The sequence below is a fragment of the Temnothorax longispinosus genome, chromosome 1 (genome assembly GCF_030848805.1).
Source record: "Temnothorax longispinosus isolate EJ_2023e chromosome 1, Tlon_JGU_v1, whole genome shotgun sequence".
NCBI lineage: Eukaryota > Metazoa > Arthropoda > Insecta > Hymenoptera > Formicidae > Temnothorax > Temnothorax longispinosus.
The window spans coordinates 27,881,061-27,898,577 of NC_092358.1; the positions used below are offsets into that span (position 1 = coordinate 27,881,061).

Below are 17,517 nucleotides of genomic sequence, written 5' to 3' on the forward strand. Positions count from 1 at the left end.
ATTGGCCAAAAAATTTATCGTTAAAAGAATATTCAGTTTTTTGGGACACCATATACAGGGTGTTTCAGAAGGTATGAAATAAACTTTAGGGGATGATAGGTCTCACCAAAAGAATCACTTTTTGTTAAGAAACCTGTGTCTTCTAACGCGTCCTTGTTCGATCACCTGAATGGTGTACATCACTCCAGTCGACATTAGGGAGGAGTTAATTGAAAGGATCATTTGAGGCTTTTGATCAAATCACGAACAATATTGAAATGTTCCAAGCAGTAAGAAATTCCATGCTACACAGATATGATAAATATGATCAGGTACGAGGCAGGCACTTTGAACATTTCCTGTAATAAATGTGTAAATAAAATTTAAAAAACCAACAAAAAATACAAAAACAAAATTAAAGACGCGTGGACTAATATTTTTAGACATCACGCGCAATGCTATCGTGCGAGTCGCCTTCACAGGTGATCCGAATAAGGACGCGTCGGAGGATACGGGACGTTCCGGACGTTCCTTAACAAAAATTGATTCTTTTGGTAAGATCCACCATCCCCTAAAGTTTGTTCCATACTTCTGAAACACCCTGTATACGCGTTCTATTCTCTTTAATTTTCAACATATTATTTCATTAAATGTTGTAGTTATGTATATTTTCATAACAATAATAATTTTTCTTATATACTTATTACATAAATTATATAAATAAGAAATTATAACGAAATAATGCACAATAAAGTATACATATAATGAAAGAAATATATAGCATGTTTAAATAGCAAAATCATAACAAAGTACAATGAAGTGACATGAAATCCACGATTATCGAATGAACCGAATAAAAATAATATATTAGAGATGTGATTCAAACCCGCACAACATCGCTCAAATTATTTATTACTTGATTATTATATAATAGAAAAAACCGCAGAACATATTTTATATCCCTTATCCTAATCTACATCTTGCAGATTATTGAAACTTTCTCCAATTCAGATTACAATATTTATATTTTTTTCATTCTCAATGTATATGGGGATGAAGTGAGCTGTACTAACCAGAGATCCTCATAATTCCATTGGCTCGAACGTTGATGTTGCATTGGATAATATGTTATTCAGATCGGGAATAGTGTCATTATTATTGTTGTTATTATTATTATTGTCGTCGGATGTATTCGGAATTGGCGTTGGAGTATTTCTCGTTGGCAGGATACGAAGATGCCTGTTTGGTGGTTCCCAAAGGACCAGAGCCATAGACGGCCTCTCTCTGAAAGAGAAAAAACAAACACAGATTTAGTTACCAAAATATAGTACTTTTATAAGTACTTTTATCAGTTTTTTTTCTGTCTTTCTCTCAAATAAATAAGCGTCATATTTTTTTAGATCATATAATTAATTTATATTTACAATTTAGATATAAGGGTCGACGGCAGAATTGGTTCCTCTTGCATTCGCTTGAGTTCCTCTGAAAGGACCAATCTTGGATGTAGCTCGCTCGTTTGTTCGGTATTTATTGCGTTCGTTGCATCGACATCTAGATCCATATCTAATTGCTTACGACAAGAAGACGATGGGTGAGCAGTAGAGGTCGACGGCACCGGGTTATCGGATTCGTAATTGGAACTAATGTGCAGATCTTTGAAATGTGCAGCTATTTTCTCTTCTGTTATAAACTGCTTTGTTTGACGCCTATTTGAGGAACAACACGTCGTCAGGATTTTGCCACATAATCAATCGGTAGACGCATGTAAAGTGCACGGGTACTCACATATCTACAACGTCCGGTGCTTCTAATTTTCTCTTCTGATGGACTATCGGTCCAGAGCTGGTCTCTCCAGTGAACCTAACCAATTCCGAATGCTGCAACCCTGGTACGCTCCACGGAATGGTTATCGGTGGTACCTGCGGCGTTTGCATCCATGGTCCAATCTGCTGCTGCTGCTGCTGCGGATTCTGTTGGTTTATCATCTGTTGAAAGATGGACTGCGGCGTACACAAGTGTGCTCCGCCCATGGTATTCTGAGAAATGATAAACACGCAAATAAGAAATACATCGCATACAGTAACATGGAATTTTCTTCACAACACCAATATGACAGTTTCAGTCACTTGCACTACTCTGCATTGATGCACGCTAAAGACTACTGTACATGAAATTATTTAATGAGAAAAACGTAACAGAAACATCTCGACTTATGAAGTATCCAATATAAATAATATCACATTTTTAGCGGAACGTATATATATTAAACATTTTATTGATCAAAATACTTACATTATGCTTTCGCACATAGATATTTTCATATACAGTGGCCTTTGTAGTATCTACTAAAACAAGATCGGTACATTTGCTAAAATTAGTTATGACAGAACAAATGTAACATCATCTTCTCAAATTTGCCAAAAAGAATTGAAGCCTTATTGTTTAATGAGACAAGGATATATCCAAGAGACCAATTGAAAATTAGAGCACGGGTCAGAGTATTACTAAAAATGCATTGTATAAAATTGACAGAAATTATTAGATTACGCCCGATGACTCAGAACCGTTTAATTAGGTCTGTTTTATATCGCCGCACTGGACTGCACTAGAACTTCCCTTCTCGCTTTCGCCAAATTGTGCAAACATATACCTATTTCACTTCAAGTACAGAGAGCGTACGCTAGTTCAGCTGGTTCGGCAACAGAAAAACAGACCCCTCTTATTTTTTGTTCTGTATCACTCACTGTCATTTGGGATGTACCGGGCCGTACGTCTACTCGTGGGTCTCGTGGATCCAGGGTATCGCTCAATTACCTGCAAAAACGTCATATTAGCGTTAACGTCTGTTCACTATTTATAGAACTCGAAGGCTCGAAGGTAAATAAACTCTATGCTAAACGATTACGAATGAATCATCTCGATTTGGACGCTAACCTGTACGTCTCGGATCACGGACGAGCGTCGCGTCGTTGTGCCTCGTAATCGTATTCACCCTGAGAAGGCGTACAGAAGCGGTACCGTATACCGATTTAACGGGCGCTTCGCGTCTCGCTCTATAATCGCCGCGCCATGAGCCGAGAGGCTTCGCGGGACACCATATATATTTTCCCCAGAAAATTCGCGAAACTTCACGAACTCCTCTCCACTCTCCACCCGAACCTTTCCCCCGTACCGCAATGTTTATACAGCCGACTCCAATATCTCCAGTTGTATTTGTGTTGGTTTGTAGGTTGTATTCCCCATCCTATTCTTAACCCTTCGGCTCCGTCAGCTGCTCTCCTACTTCTTCATACTCGCCACGTGACCACGCGTGCGCAGGACGGTAATTACTGTTGTGCCGGTTGTGCGCAAGATCAGCCTCGAACGATTCACGCGCACCGCGACGTTGTCACTCTGCGCATGCGTCGTCACGTGGAAAATGTTGGGTGGTGGGGTCAACGGGTGAGGAACGGAAAGCGGGAAGAGGGGAAGTAGTTAAGAGCGGGGTGATATGAACAATGATACGGAGATTCCGGATTCGACTGTGATCGCGATGTGTTTTTATCTCCTCTATTCTGTAAAATTCTTTAGAACTGAACATTTGTTCGATTTTTGAAAAATTTTGAAAGATTTCTTCGTTAATCTTCAGTCTTCAGGCCCAAAACGATGTACTTTTCATGCTAGATTGCATATAAGCATTATTATTAGAGAAATGCGTCACATAACAAATTTTAAATAATATAATTTATTATTCGTTATTTATGTGTACGTATAAATAATATGAATATAATATATGTATTATATTCATATTATGTAGAGTTTGATTCAAATCGCCCTAATGCGCATTTCTATCGATGCAGACTAATTAATCTCGGTTTAAATTACTTTTCATCTTTGTTCAATTCTTAGAATTGAAAGAAGATAAAAAGTAAGTTAACTTACATCGATAGAAATAGACATATATTGTGCAGATCTTATTATCGAATTTTCCTCGATAATAAGGAGATAAAATGTTCACTGCGTTCTTTCAAATAATGCACATGTAATCATTAGGTGCGAAAAACACACTTCAGCTTTATTGTACATGGCGTAAATTGTATCTGATCTAATGATGATAAGTCTCGTCAATTTTTTCATCAAACAATAGCAAAGATACGTCGAATTTACAGCGATAACAATAAAGCTAATAATATGGACAGCATTTATAAATGTTACGTAAAAAATAAAATCAAGAAGCATTCATAATTTACACATAGCGTTATATAAGAAGAGATTAAAGATTTGTGATGTACAACTTGTATATAAAATATATGATTTTATATTACAAATATTTCTATATATTTCTTAATTATTTTATTTGTTAAGGGCTGGTTGTTTCAACCTGTTGATATACTATCTAATAGTTAAATCATATATATGTCTTTGTTTATCCTTTACATTAGACAAAGATAGACATATGATTTAACTATTAGTTAGCTTACCAACAGGTTGGAACAACCGGCCCTAAGAGTATATAATATTTTTATTCACATATTTATAATTCTGACATAAAAACATTAGCGATGTATTATATACGCATATTTTGGTAAATAATATCACTAACTTATCAAATTAATTATTATTATTAGACAATAAGTATCTACCTCTATATCACAGAATTAAAAGTTTGGAATTATTTCGGAAATATATATTTTATTTATCGAAAAATATGTTTTATGCACGTACGAAACTCTGGCATAACAGAACATTTAATTCTGTCGCTCGTGTTATACCTATGATCTTGTCACGCGTATGTTACACGATTTTGTCAGCATTTTTGTCACGCAAATAGCCACGTAACTTTTATACACACGAAGGCACACAGATTGCGTAACTTGTTATGTTCTTCGGTTTCGCCAATAATTTTTATTTTATTACCAAACTATCCAAAGTTTTGGCATATATATGAATTACAGGATTTGCCGCTAAAAGTTTCAATATAGAGAACAAAAAAAAACCCCGACAATTCTAAAAATATTTTTAAACAACTTCGAACACATCGATGATTCTATATTGGAGTATATTTAATTAAGAGAGGAAACGTAAACACTTGCCACTTGTGAAAAAAATTTAATCAAGAAACGTCGTGCCATTGTGATATAAAAGCGTATGAACACAGCGAATTGCATTTTCGTTAATCGCCACTGCTAAAACCAGTTTGATTGCAAAAGGTCGATGCGTGTGTGTGTGTGTGTGCGTGAAAGGCGGAGAATATCAGGGAAACCTTTCTCCTCGCGGGATACGATAATTTAACTTTGCGGAATGCTGACGCGTCGTATAAAATTATTCGCACAAATACTATATCGCGGTATTATATTGTCTCGCAGCTCGTTATCTGCGACGATCCTCGTACATTGGTATTACCAAGAAACATGTTATATACTTCCGCAGGTACGCATTATATCATCGACATAGTTGCTACTTATCTGATTTTTCACGGATGGTAATTTATTATAATTGGACTGAAAAAATGATTGGAATAAAAATTAGCTTTGAAAAATCATTAAATCACTTAAGTTTTGTCGCTTCAAACTGATAATATTTCGAAATGAAATACGACATGTGTCCATATACTCAAATTATAAGTGATTGAAGAAGAGGCTCTTCACTGCCGGAAGAGCTAAAAATAGAAATGTTTCAAAAGTACAAATAACAAAATCATATTCCACAATTAATTTAAAATGATTTTTTTTTTCTCCATAAAATTTTATTTTAAAGTTGTGGAAATATTTAACGTTGAAAATTGATAAATTGATAAATGATCTTTTCTCTGAGATCATTGCTGAGGAAAGACCATGATTTCAGATTCCTCGAAGAATCAGTCATTAAAATTAAAATCACGGAATCTACACTATAGAAGATATTCAGTAAAAGAAATCCGATGAAGGACAAATTTCGATTAATAATAATATTTTGATCTCTCTCCACGCACTACGACGACATGGAAGCACACGATGAGCAATCGGAATATCCTGCGTTAGATGAAAATAGACAAACGAGTCGACGCCGCTTGAATACAAAATTATCTTCGATAGTCGCGAGTTTTCATAATCGCGAGTTTTTTTATTTGCTAAAGCTTCGGTAATCCCCTCATGCAGCAAAAAAAAAAAGGTAAAATGACTACTAAACTGACGTAGTCCGACGACTGTGTTATACAGGGTCTCCGCATATTCCGGCGATTACGTGCTAAACACATATGAAGTAACGTGGCACACAGGTGATTAATTCCGCCTGTCATATATAATGTAGGCTCCTCCATAAATAATACTGCCGTTTATTCCGCGCCATGCTTTTACGAGGACTGATTTGCAGTGTGTTGCAGACATGGCTAAAGCAAATTCGAGGACAATAAGGAAGCGATAAGACTTTAATATAATTGCGCTTTATCTTCCGCCATGAACGATTCATCGTTTCGCAATTCGCCACATTGTTCGGCGTACTTGTTTCGTTGCGATCGCCTTATCGCCAATGGACAAGAAAAACAAACGTCATTGGCCGCAACATTGGTCTCTAGGCGAAGCACGTGAGAGGTGAATCGCGCATCGCCACACAATCGCACATGGATACGCGCGGGAGGCCACACGGCCAGTTATTATGTCGCAGATATGGCTCGAAGGTAATTAATACTATTATTATGATTCAGACAACTACGTCATGTCCGTACTTTGGCTAGGCGATCCTTCAGTCTTCGGTCGGAGCTCCAGTGCACAGCCTCGCGGCCGCTCCGCGTCTTCCGTCATCCGTGTGGTGCCCACACACAGCACATATGCATCTCACCGTCGCGTGTTTCCCCGACGCTTTGAGCACCGTCCTGAGAGATAGCAACGTGTCGCTTGTGGCCGGCGATACAGCGACGTGGTAGTCCAATATAGCGCTCCTGACTGTGCGATTCCACGGCGATAATAAGCCGCAGCTGTTGGCGATGTCGAGGCGATTAATTTATAATCCAAATGATTGCGCGATCGCATACGGAACTTTATGCGAACAGTAGAAGTGAATTGTGCGTGTAATATACCTTGACATACCTGCGTGTCCCGAGTATCCGTTCGTTTAACACCTCGTCGAAAGTGGCAGAGACGAACAATGCGCCGAATGCGTAAACACTCAAAGAGATAGTCCGTGGGATTTCCTTGTTGTACAAACTCCTACCGCTGAATGGGGAGAGTCCGGAGAGTCAATCAAGAGATGAGTGCCTTCGTCGACTGCATCCAGGGCGAGAAAACGCCGAGTGCGAGATTAAACGCGAGTACCACGCTCAGCGATATGGAGGAGGACGCGAGAGGTAGCAAATTCAACAAGTCAACGCAGAGCGATATCTCGCTATCGGCGTGGAGGCTCCCTTGTGGCGGGCAGAGATCCAGGCCGGTGTCCTTGTACCTGCCGACGAAGCAGATCCCGATGAGCGAGTCGAGCTTAAGTTCCACGCACAGCTCCAGAAGCACGTTATACCCCGTTCAGAGCGAGATTGTCTTATCAGCTAGAAGCAGACACAACAATAATAGATACGTCTCTCTGGACATGAGATCGATCAACAATCTTCCGTATCCTAGTCCGCATTCCAACAGCCACATTTTAGGCAATAGTGCACCGTACACGTGTTCCTGTACGTGCGCGGGCTCGCCGCCGCGGCCGCCTCCGCCGGCACCGTTCTCGCAAACTGAAAGCGACGATCAGGACGGGGCCGAGAGTCTCTCGTGGAGAAGGCTTCACATGAGCAGGGCGAAGCTGAAAGCAACTGCAACCACATCTGAGCTTCTTAGTGGATTTGCAATGGTAAGCGTAATAATAATTAATATTAAACATGATTTTTCAAGTTTAAAAATCTTCATGGTTTTTTTTGTCTATTTCAAAATTTTTTGAGCTTCAACATAATGTGCTTACTATCGAAGATGTAAGAATACGAGTGACATGATGCAAAAAAATTTTGGTTGATCACGCCCGTGATTGTTCGTCAGTTATTTGAAGTAGAAAAAAATTAAAGCAAAATGCTTCTTGGTTCTCCACGAGCGTGTTCGTCATCCGTATCGCTATGACTTTTGCGATCATAAAAATAACAAACTTCGAAAAAGAAACTCGTACTTATACTGTTTGTTTGCTTTTATAAAAATGTTGAGGGAATTAAGTCGTGAATCGATAGGAAGATGAAAGATGAACGTTACATTATAATGAAGTTTGAAACCAATCGAACAATCTGTTTTTAAGTGTGTACGGACGGATCTATTCAGGTTTAATATTTTAATAAGTTTTTTCATACTTACGCTTCATCAGCTATTACAAGGCTATGCAGATATCCTCTTTTATATCCTCCTATGATAAAATTTTTTACTTCCTCTTTCGACTCTGGCCTTCTTCATCACATCACTCTCCTCGAATCACTTGATTATCGAATTACATGTTTATAACTTTGTCAATTTCATGAATGTTATAAGAAATATTTTTTAAATATATTTTTTTTAAGCATTAAAACTGGAAGAAAATGCCTAAAAATAAATGAAAAATTTATAAATAAGAAATTTTTTATTTATGCATGAGAAAGTTAGTCTATTCTTACGATCACTATATTTTTATGATGTAATTTCTTTGTAAATGTTTTAGGATCTATATTTACAAAACAACAAACCAATATTATGCATATACTGAATTATATTAAAATTAACATATTTAGTATGATTTACATGAATTGGAAAATATACAATCTAAGAAAAAACAAAATAAAAAAACTAAATATTCTAAAAATAAACGTGAATATCCACTAATTATTTATATTAATCTGTATACCTATTTTTTAAATACATATACATAGCTTACTTCAAGTTCAGAACAAATTTTTTTTACGTTTGTAAGGATTTCTTGATTTGTATAAAGCCTTTTTATTTTAAATAAAATTAAATATTTCATGTCCGTGCAAATAATTTGGTTCAATTAATGGCGGTAACGTGTAACTTTTCTTGTTTATATGTAACAAGCAAGAAATATTTATAATCGGTCATGATATTTTGAAAGTCATTTAAATGGAACTGTTTTCTTGGAAATCTCCATAGCGGGCTGTACGCGATTACACAACGTTTCCTGAAAATGGTTAAATTGACGTCGACGACAATTCTATGTAATCTTCATGCACATCTGTGGTTATATAAGACAGATATCACTTTCTTTAATCCGCTTCACTTCTCGCGATATCTAACGTAAATATCTTCTAACGTTGCTGACGATTCTAGTAAACTGTATTTCGCTATTTTTATTTTTTAGGTGGCGATGGTGGAATTGCAAATAAATGAACCGACGGCGGTGCCGGAATGGCTGTTTGTAATGTTCGCCGTCTGTACTACCTTCTTGGTATCGGTGCACATTTTCGCGTTGATGATCAGCACGTATCTTTTACCTAATATCGAGGCCATAAGTAAACTTCAAGTCTCGCGTCTCATAACGGAGTCGCCCCACGAGAGGATGCGCGGTTTCATCGAATTGGCCTGGGCATTTTCCACGATACTGGGACTGTTTCTCTTTCTAGTAGAGGTGGCTATTCTCTGCTGGGTTAAGTTCTGGGACTACTCCTTTACCGCCGCCACTGCCAGCACCGTGATAGTCATTCCCGTGCTCATAGTATTCGTCGCCTTCGCCGTTCACTTTTATCACTCCTTGGTAGTTTACAAGTGTGAAAGCGTGGTGTCGGACATGAAAGATTTGGAGAGTATAAAAAGGAACTTGGACAATGTGACGATAGGGCAAACTAACGTGTAAGCTCGAGACAATAATACAAATCTGTAATGTATAAAAATGATTATTCTAAACGAAAGGGAATTCATTGAAGTTTAGGCTAATGTGAATAAGAATTATATCGTATAATTTCCATCGAAATATAAATTAATTTATGGCAGGTAGAAATACTCAGGTTTCAAATATAGGTGCGGCTCTACAATTTAAAATAAATCTTTAATGACAGTGAGTGACATAAGAAAAGAACACTATGTGTGAATTTGTTATCAATAGCTTTACTTTTCAAACGCGACCATATGAAAATGGTCAGGTTTTATTATATATAAAAATGTACATAGCTGTACACATGCAAGTCGAGAATTGCAACGGTACAAGCAAGTGCTCTTTAGTATATTACCTATATAATATCCAGCATTTAATAATATTTGTGTGTATACGGTTTAACTCTTGATTTTTATTTAAACCTGTTCCTTGATCATTCTGTCACTATCATACGTCATATCTCTAATATATAGTATCTGTTCTTTTTTTTATCGCGTCACTTAGTTTGTGGAAAAACTGAAGGACAGTCGAGTACTTATTTTATGTACATTTTCCTGAAATTTACATAATTTTTCTAGTCAATAAATAAATCGTTACGAGTTTAGGATGTCCAGCGAAAAACATGGTTTAATATTTATATTAGGACAAGAAAATAAGTATTATAATTAATGTACCTCTCATTTTTACCATAAACTAAGTTGTAATCTTATTATAAACGATTTCTATAATTATTATGCCTTATAACTTCTTTTGTACAAAAACACTCATCGATCGAAGGAGTCGTTGTAAGCAAAACGGGGAAATACACAATTACTTTAGTACAACAAAAGTATTATGTGATACCTCTTGCGATATAAATTATAAATTATATTGCACTAATCTATGTCCGAAAACTTGAACGTTTCCTTAAAGATACACGCTACGTCGTATTCAAAATTCATTGCATTCGATTATTTGCTTAATAAGCAAAAATCTCTTTATAGAGGCATTACGTAGATCTTACTGTGAAGTTTACCTCTCGAGATTATTCGTATGTACATTGGAAGAGAAAAACAAATTCGAAATGTACATTATAAAAATATAAATGTCATGTTGCAGTGTACGTAACTTGGATAGGAATAAAAAAGAAAGAAAAATACTGAGAAATAAATTGGTAATTTGAGCATTAGTCACGGTTGAAAACTACTCTTTAAGAAAATATATAAATTGGTTTAAAATTGATTAAAACCATTTTACAAACGTATTTTCGTAATTTTCGGAAAAAGTAATGGAAGTAAAATATATTTGATTACTTAATTTATGTGGTTATTATAAAAAAAAAATGGTTCGGTTGACATTGCATATGATAATGACGGAGAATAAATTGCTTGTGCTATGGACAGGTAGGCAAATGAAGAACGAGGTAATATCAAAAACATAATTATTATAAAGTTAACGAGACGAAATGCCTTCTCTTTATAAGAGAAAATTTAGATTTTGTTTTTCTACATTAACATACATGTGTATGATGTTATTAATATACACAGATTAAGTTAATTCAAAATGCCGAATACTTCACCTTCCCTATTATATTTTTCTATCAAACTGAAAAAGTACTATTTAAAAAAAACTTATGATAATGTTTATCCGAAGAACCATAAATTATGAAAGATTGTTCTGATGTACGTATATAGTTTAATTCGCTGAGTATAACGATATAAAAAAATGATTCAGGCAATCGTTAAATGTGTAATTGAATTGTGATTATGAGTTTTACGTAACCTATTATAAGAAACAAATATGAAAGTAGTTATAATTCCACCTCTCTTAGATACATAGTATTGTATTATATTAGAATATATTATGTTATATTTTTCATTAATCTCTACGATATTATAGATATTGATCTAAGAGAATGGTAGAATGGAAAAACTCGTTTATCTTTCAGAAGAGTTACTTAATAAATTGGCTTTGATACATATTATCTTCAGTCTTGTCTTTAAATAAACGTATAAAGTCTTTCGGATGGCCTATCCATAGCAAGAGCTCGTTTAGAAAGCCTTTTTTTGTTGAAACAAACCTTCCTGTGATTATCAATTATCTTTAACAACGCAATTTCGTACTTCATCCCCTACTTACATATTGAGAATGACAATGAACTATACTTCCGAAATAGATATGACTTATTAACAAGTAGCAAAACAAAACGTGATATCGAAAAGCGTGCCGTTGATTATCGCAAAACTTCGTGCCCCCTTAAAAGTTTACGAAAATGATAATAAATATATACATTTACTTTTAGTATTACTACTTTGCTCAGCGTTAAACCAACTTTAAAACAAAGTCACAACCTACACATATATGTGTATTGGATTCTTATCTAAATATTCAAACAGTTTATAAATTATCCTATTCATAGCTACACATTCGCAAGTAATTCGATTCTGATTGAGTATAGTGAACCAAAATAGCGAACTAAAAATGCGATGAGTCTTGCCAGTCATTTGTAACTGAATTTTGTGGGAGTAATATTTAGTTCTCTACGTTTTTTTTGTTCGATCAAAAGTAAATATTTTGAGAATATTTTATTTCTTACGATGACTCTATAGTAGAAGAAAGACCTTCCTTCATTCGTTAAATTAACCACGTGATACATAGTCTTTAGTTATTACTTATTAGCTCGAAATGACGATAATTATCGGTTGTATCATCTACTGTGCACAATGTCTATCCATATACTCAACATCAAGTTAAGACACAGAAAGAATGCCAATAATATACGTGTTATTTGGCATTCCAGAAATATTCTCAGAGACTTTTTCGTCCTCTATCGTTTCGGTAAAAAGTTCTTTGCACCGCTAACGTTACATTCGTGACATTATATTACATTTAAATTATTTATGCGGTGTAATGTATTTTTACATGTATTTCTGCATCGCAAATAATCATAATTGATCCTTAGATCTGATTTATTCTCTGTATGTCATATTGACTTTAAAAAAGAATGCGAATGAATTGCGCACATGTGTGTATGTGTAGAAAAAATTACTTACATTAAATGACATTGATGAAAATAAAAATGTGAAGTTATATGACGGTGAATCTCATGCAAGAATTTTGCCTCCAATGCAACACAATATATAAAGACCCATGACTCTTGTCAAACGTCCATGTGTTTAGAAGGTGGTTGAGATATGAATGGTTCACTCCACATCCGACGCAAATCTCCCTGAAAGTAAACGATTTAAATGTAAATATAAAATGTATTTTACTTTGTACATCATTCTATACGTAATATATATCCACAATGCTCTATAAAGCAAAGTATTACCAAAGATTTAGTTTTTATAATTGTAATAGAATTCAATACAATTTTTAAAATTATTTTTTAATGTTATTAAAAAATATTTTAGATCATGCTTCATGCTGACATGAATTCTCTTTGTCCAGTTTAGAATCGACTTTTTTTTAACAAAAGTATGAAGGAGTGTTTCTTGCAAGTTTCTACAATTTGCTTAACATGAAATAAAATTTGAAGTCGTTAGAATATATACAAGAAACATAACGGTACCTTCAGATACGCCATCGTGAGTAACGGCAACAAAGTGAAGGGCACAAGGTACAATAAGGCAGGCTGCGCAGCTTTGAACACCTCAGAGCTTACAGTGGCGGTAAGTAGACCAAGAAAATAACCGATCAAGGAGCAATGAAAATAGCTAATTCGGCTCAAGTGGCGCGGCGGTGGTACTCCAGTTTCACAGCCGCCGGGCAATAGCTGAGTTTTTTTATATGCGTCGTATCGCAAGACAAAACAGAGCAGAAGACCCGGCATGACTACATCGCCGAGGCCCAACATCGAAAAGTGTCCCGCTTGATGCATCGATGGGAAAACCAGTTTTCCAGGTAAAGGTAGTTTCGGCGCGGCTCTCGCCACGCCGCCTAAGTGTAATCTTCTAGCCACGAGACTTACTGGATTATCCGCAGGCCTAGTTGCTACCTGCGACGATAACAGATACAACGTACATATATGATATTATCATTACATATGTGATATTGTATAATAAAGTAACCTCTATAAATAAATTTTGTAGATACATTGTACAATTCAATTTGCTCTTATTTTACAATGCATCATCGTGGAAAAAAATACTGTAGGCAAAATAACCGTCACAAATTTGTTTGAAAAGAATGCGACGTGTTCTTTATCACATATAACGCCTTTAAAAGATTTGCAAAACTTACCTTAACCATTACGTTTGTGCTGAATATGTAGGACGAAAAGAAAACCCAGAAGACATCGTAAATCAGCAGTCCGGTTAACAACAATGTGGATACCTTGAGACTAGGTAGTCGAACAAATGCGATAAATGCCACGCACAAGCCCATACCCATCGCATCCATCAATAGCCAGTGTCCGGTCAAGACCCAGATGCATACTATACTCACACTGAGCGAAAACGAGAGTAATTCCGCACCGGTGAATCTCCCGCAGACACCGAAAGATATTTTGTTACCATCGGAACACGGTCTAATGATATACTGACACATGGGCAATAAAAGAAACGCCAATGCAACCGTAGCTATAACTGTAAGAAGATATACAATTTATGTTAAATATAACACAGTGTCATATCAAGTGCTCTGCATCAAAGTTATATCGTTACGATGCAGTTTATTCTAAATCGAATTTGTTACCAAACGTACTGGCTGTACAGATTGCAAGAAGCATCTGCATACTGTCGAAAAAGAAAAACATGACGAGTAGAGAAATGGAAGCACCGAGAGGTAGACAGAGAGCATGCATCGTATCGAGAGTTTGGACTCTTCCTCCGTTAGCGCCGTCCGGGTTACCGGCGCTGGTGTTGCTCGTAATCCCAGTCAATAAATTACTACGTTCCTTCTCCTTTTCTCTTTCCCTCGCCTCCTGCTCCATGTTTAGAGATCGGAAACTACCGTAAACTATCAGTAGAATTGATATTAGGAAAGTGGATATCCTGGATGAATCCATTATGGAATAAGCCCTGCAACGAGTCGCAAACGGCGGTGATTGACAAGCGTGTAATTAACAACATTTGCACGTAACTTGCAGAAAAATAATGTATAGGTATCAAAATGCGAGCTGCGACATGCACTAACCACTGGTAGTCGACTTGATACGTGGCCATGTTTAAGAATGCCTGGCCGCAGCACTCAGCGCTATGCGAGGACACCTCCTGACATTTAGATGTCCGTTGTTGCAGTGCTTCTTACTCGCACTAACCTATATCAGAGATCATCTGCTAGAAGAAGAGAGAAAAAAAGAAATGGAATAGCATTAACCCTGATCAAAACCGACGACGGTCATCGGTTGTCGACCGTCGGAACGTGAGAACCGGGAAAACTTACCTGGTGTCCCTCGAGTTCAGCATTATTGGCGAATTTGGAATTAGGCCTGCGAAAACCTCCGGGTCACCCTCTTAAGCGGCGCGACGTTAAGGAAGTAAAAGAGATTCTAGGGTGAGCTTACGGTGCGGACGGCGCGGCGCAGCGAGGAGGATCGAGGACGAGCTGCTCGGCGCAACGCGCAACGGGACGAACGAACGACATCGCGGGCGACTCGGGTCTAGCGCGACACCATCGCGCGACTAGGAGGCGGCGATCGTCGTGGACCGTCGTGTACCGTGACCGCCTCCGCGTCGGCTCCTGGGCATCTCCCGCGGCCGCGCCACCACTTTCCAACTTTCGCCAGACCGAGGACGAGCGAGAAACGGGGGCCGACGGAGACGCGGAGCGCGCGGATCGACTCGTCCGGGACCGGGACGCGACGCGCGAACGCACGGACGCCGTGTCGAGACGACGGCGACGACGACGCCGTACGATCGGAACGCCAAAGCACTGCGTGCGCGCTCTCTCTCTCTCTCTCTCTATCTCTCTGTCTCTCTCCGTTCGGCGCACGTAGCACAGCTGATCGCGGCTATTTACGCATCCGAGCGCCGCGCGGCCGCTCCCGTGCGGACGGAACGCAGGGCCGTTCGTATCGCACCACGGACGACGTTCACCATTTTGGTAAACACATGGGTCACGTGATCCCCCGCTGGACCCTGGGTCCCGAGCCCCGAGGCCCCCCGAGAGAGGTTTCGCTCCTACTCCCCTTTTACCCCAGAAAACCGCTCGCGCGCAGCTCGCGCTCGCCCTCGCGACTCTCGCGACCGAGAATAATTCTCGCCGCGACACGACACACGCGACACGCGTCTCTCACCTGGGCGATCCAACGTCTGGGCCCGTCGCGTAACCGCGCATCACCTCATCGGCTCACCGCGAGCTGTCCCAAGTCCTAAGAGCGACGCGAAAACGGGACCGTACGAGGACCGAGGACGACGAGGACACGCTGAATGAATATCTCGTCGTCGGCGCGCGCGTGAGAGCGGTGTCGCGACCACCACGACACGGCCGCCGTCCCGCCGTACCGCTGACCGCACCACGATTGCCACGATGAGAACTACTGCGCGGAGTGCGCACTGCGCGGGTCAACCGCTTGGCTCCAAGCTCGAACGGGCGCAGGGCGCAGCCAGGTCTGCACTGCACTCTGCCTGTCGCGAGCGCGTCTACCGGGTGTACTGATACGCGTCGCCTCGCAGGCCGCAGGCCTCGCAAGCCTTGCAGCTGCCGCGCGATCGCGAATTCGTTCGACGTTCGACACGAGGAAACGAAACAACATTTCACCCGTCTTTCCGGAACTTCCATTTCCTCTTTCTCAGGATTGTCTAGATTCATAAAGCTCAATTTAGACCATTTAGACGAGCGACAATTCGCGGTAGAAAATTTGACGCGTTTTAATTTAAGTTTGTTTTATTGCATTAATTTTATTGACACATATTTATGTACTTTAATATATATTGTATATATGTGTGTAGTTTTATTCTTCACAATTGTTTTTTTTATATTGCATGGCGTGTAAGATGGGTCTCTAAAATTCAAATTTGAAAGTATCAGGGATAATTGCAGGGAGAAATTATTTGGAGTGTAAACAATATAACGCAAGCTTTTTAGTGATTAAAAGTTTATTTTATAATAAATTATATATTTTATTATCTTACTTATTGTTAGTAATTTATGTGAAATTATCTTGACAAATTACGATATTAAAGCAGCAATATATTTTTGACGTTATTAATAATAAATGCAATTTAAGATAAAAAGAATGAAAATAAATAAGTCGATTTATATTATTTATAAATATGTAAAAATGTTATAAATGTGTGAAATCTTTCTAAAATTCAAAGATTTAAGTAAAATTCCGGACATATTGAACTTATTCCTGATTAGCGAATTTCCGTGTTGGACCGAACATGGCAGAATTAACCGCCATATTTAAAGACGGAAAATGAATTTGCAGACACTAAATGACAAACTTACAGGTTTATTGACACATCGACAAAGTATTTACATACATGTACTATTAAGTACTGTTTTAAAGTTGCAAATGGATGGTTAATTTATAACGCAATATTAATTTAATGTTTTATTATATTGTTTAGACGTTTCGATGTACTACAAGACCAAGAATACTACTTAAGCTGCGTTTCGATATTTACTGTCAATACTGAAAATTTATTGTGTACCTAAACAATATATTTCAGTACTAACAGTGAATATATATGGGAACACAGCTATAGAATCTAATGCTATAGTCTCTTCGAGAGTTTCTGAATTTTTACTACAGGATACGCAGCTTATCAGCAGCTTATATTCGTATACAGTCAACAATAATTGTCAACGTATATAGTCAAGAATCTGCAGTAT

The 17,517-nt window shown here is 37.9% G+C and overlaps 3 protein-coding genes across 10 annotated transcripts; 1 reads left to right on the forward strand and 2 right to left on the reverse strand.

Moving 5' to 3' along the window:
* Positions 1-883: 883 nt before the first annotated feature.
* On the reverse strand, positions 884-3,284 carry LOC139822871 (uncharacterized). Of its 6 annotated transcripts, none has more exons than XM_071795056.1 (6): positions 2,914-3,284; positions 2,724-2,793; positions 2,272-2,321; positions 1,765-2,015; positions 1,404-1,685; positions 884-1,263 (listed from the first exon to the last, which is right to left on the reverse strand). In XM_071795056.1, the coding sequence occupies exons 4-6, from the start codon at positions 2,007-2,009 to the stop codon at positions 1,062-1,064; spliced, it is 729 nt and encodes a 242-aa protein (XP_071651157.1). In that variant the 5' UTR covers positions 2,010-2,015; positions 2,272-2,321; positions 2,724-2,793; positions 2,914-3,284; the 3' UTR covers positions 884-1,061. The 6 variants fall into 6 exon arrangements, with proteins under 6 accessions (XP_071651157.1, XP_071651141.1, XP_071651151.1 ...); XM_071795040.1 differs by having other exon boundaries at positions 2,272-2,324; XM_071795050.1 differs by lacking the exon at positions 2,272-2,321 and having other exon boundaries at positions 2,630-2,793.
* A 3,868-nt stretch (positions 3,285-7,152) lies between these two features.
* On the forward strand, positions 7,153-10,398 carry LOC139822856 (calcium release-activated calcium channel protein 1). Its single transcript, XM_071795003.1, has 2 exons — positions 7,153-7,770; positions 9,247-10,398. Exons 1-2 carry the CDS (start codon positions 7,153-7,155, stop codon positions 9,736-9,738), a joined length of 1,110 nt encoding a protein of 369 aa, XP_071651104.1. The 3' UTR covers positions 9,739-10,398.
* Sppl (signal peptide peptidase-like protein) lies at positions 9,970-16,448 on the reverse strand. Of its 3 annotated transcripts, none has more exons than XM_071794992.1 (7): positions 15,974-16,448; positions 15,121-15,190; positions 14,872-15,011; positions 14,440-14,756; positions 13,978-14,321; positions 13,307-13,732; positions 9,970-12,964 (listed from the first exon to the last, which is right to left on the reverse strand). In XM_071794992.1, exons 3-7 carry the CDS (start codon positions 14,898-14,900, stop codon positions 12,896-12,898), a joined length of 1,185 nt encoding a protein of 394 aa, XP_071651093.1. In that variant the 5' UTR covers positions 14,901-15,011; positions 15,121-15,190; positions 15,974-16,448; the 3' UTR covers positions 9,970-12,895. The 3 variants fall into 3 exon arrangements, with proteins under 3 accessions (XP_071651093.1, XP_071651089.1, XP_071651079.1); XM_071794988.1 differs by having other exon boundaries at positions 14,872-15,014; XM_071794978.1 differs by having other exon boundaries at positions 15,121-16,448.
* Positions 16,449-17,517: the final 1,069 nt, after the last annotated feature.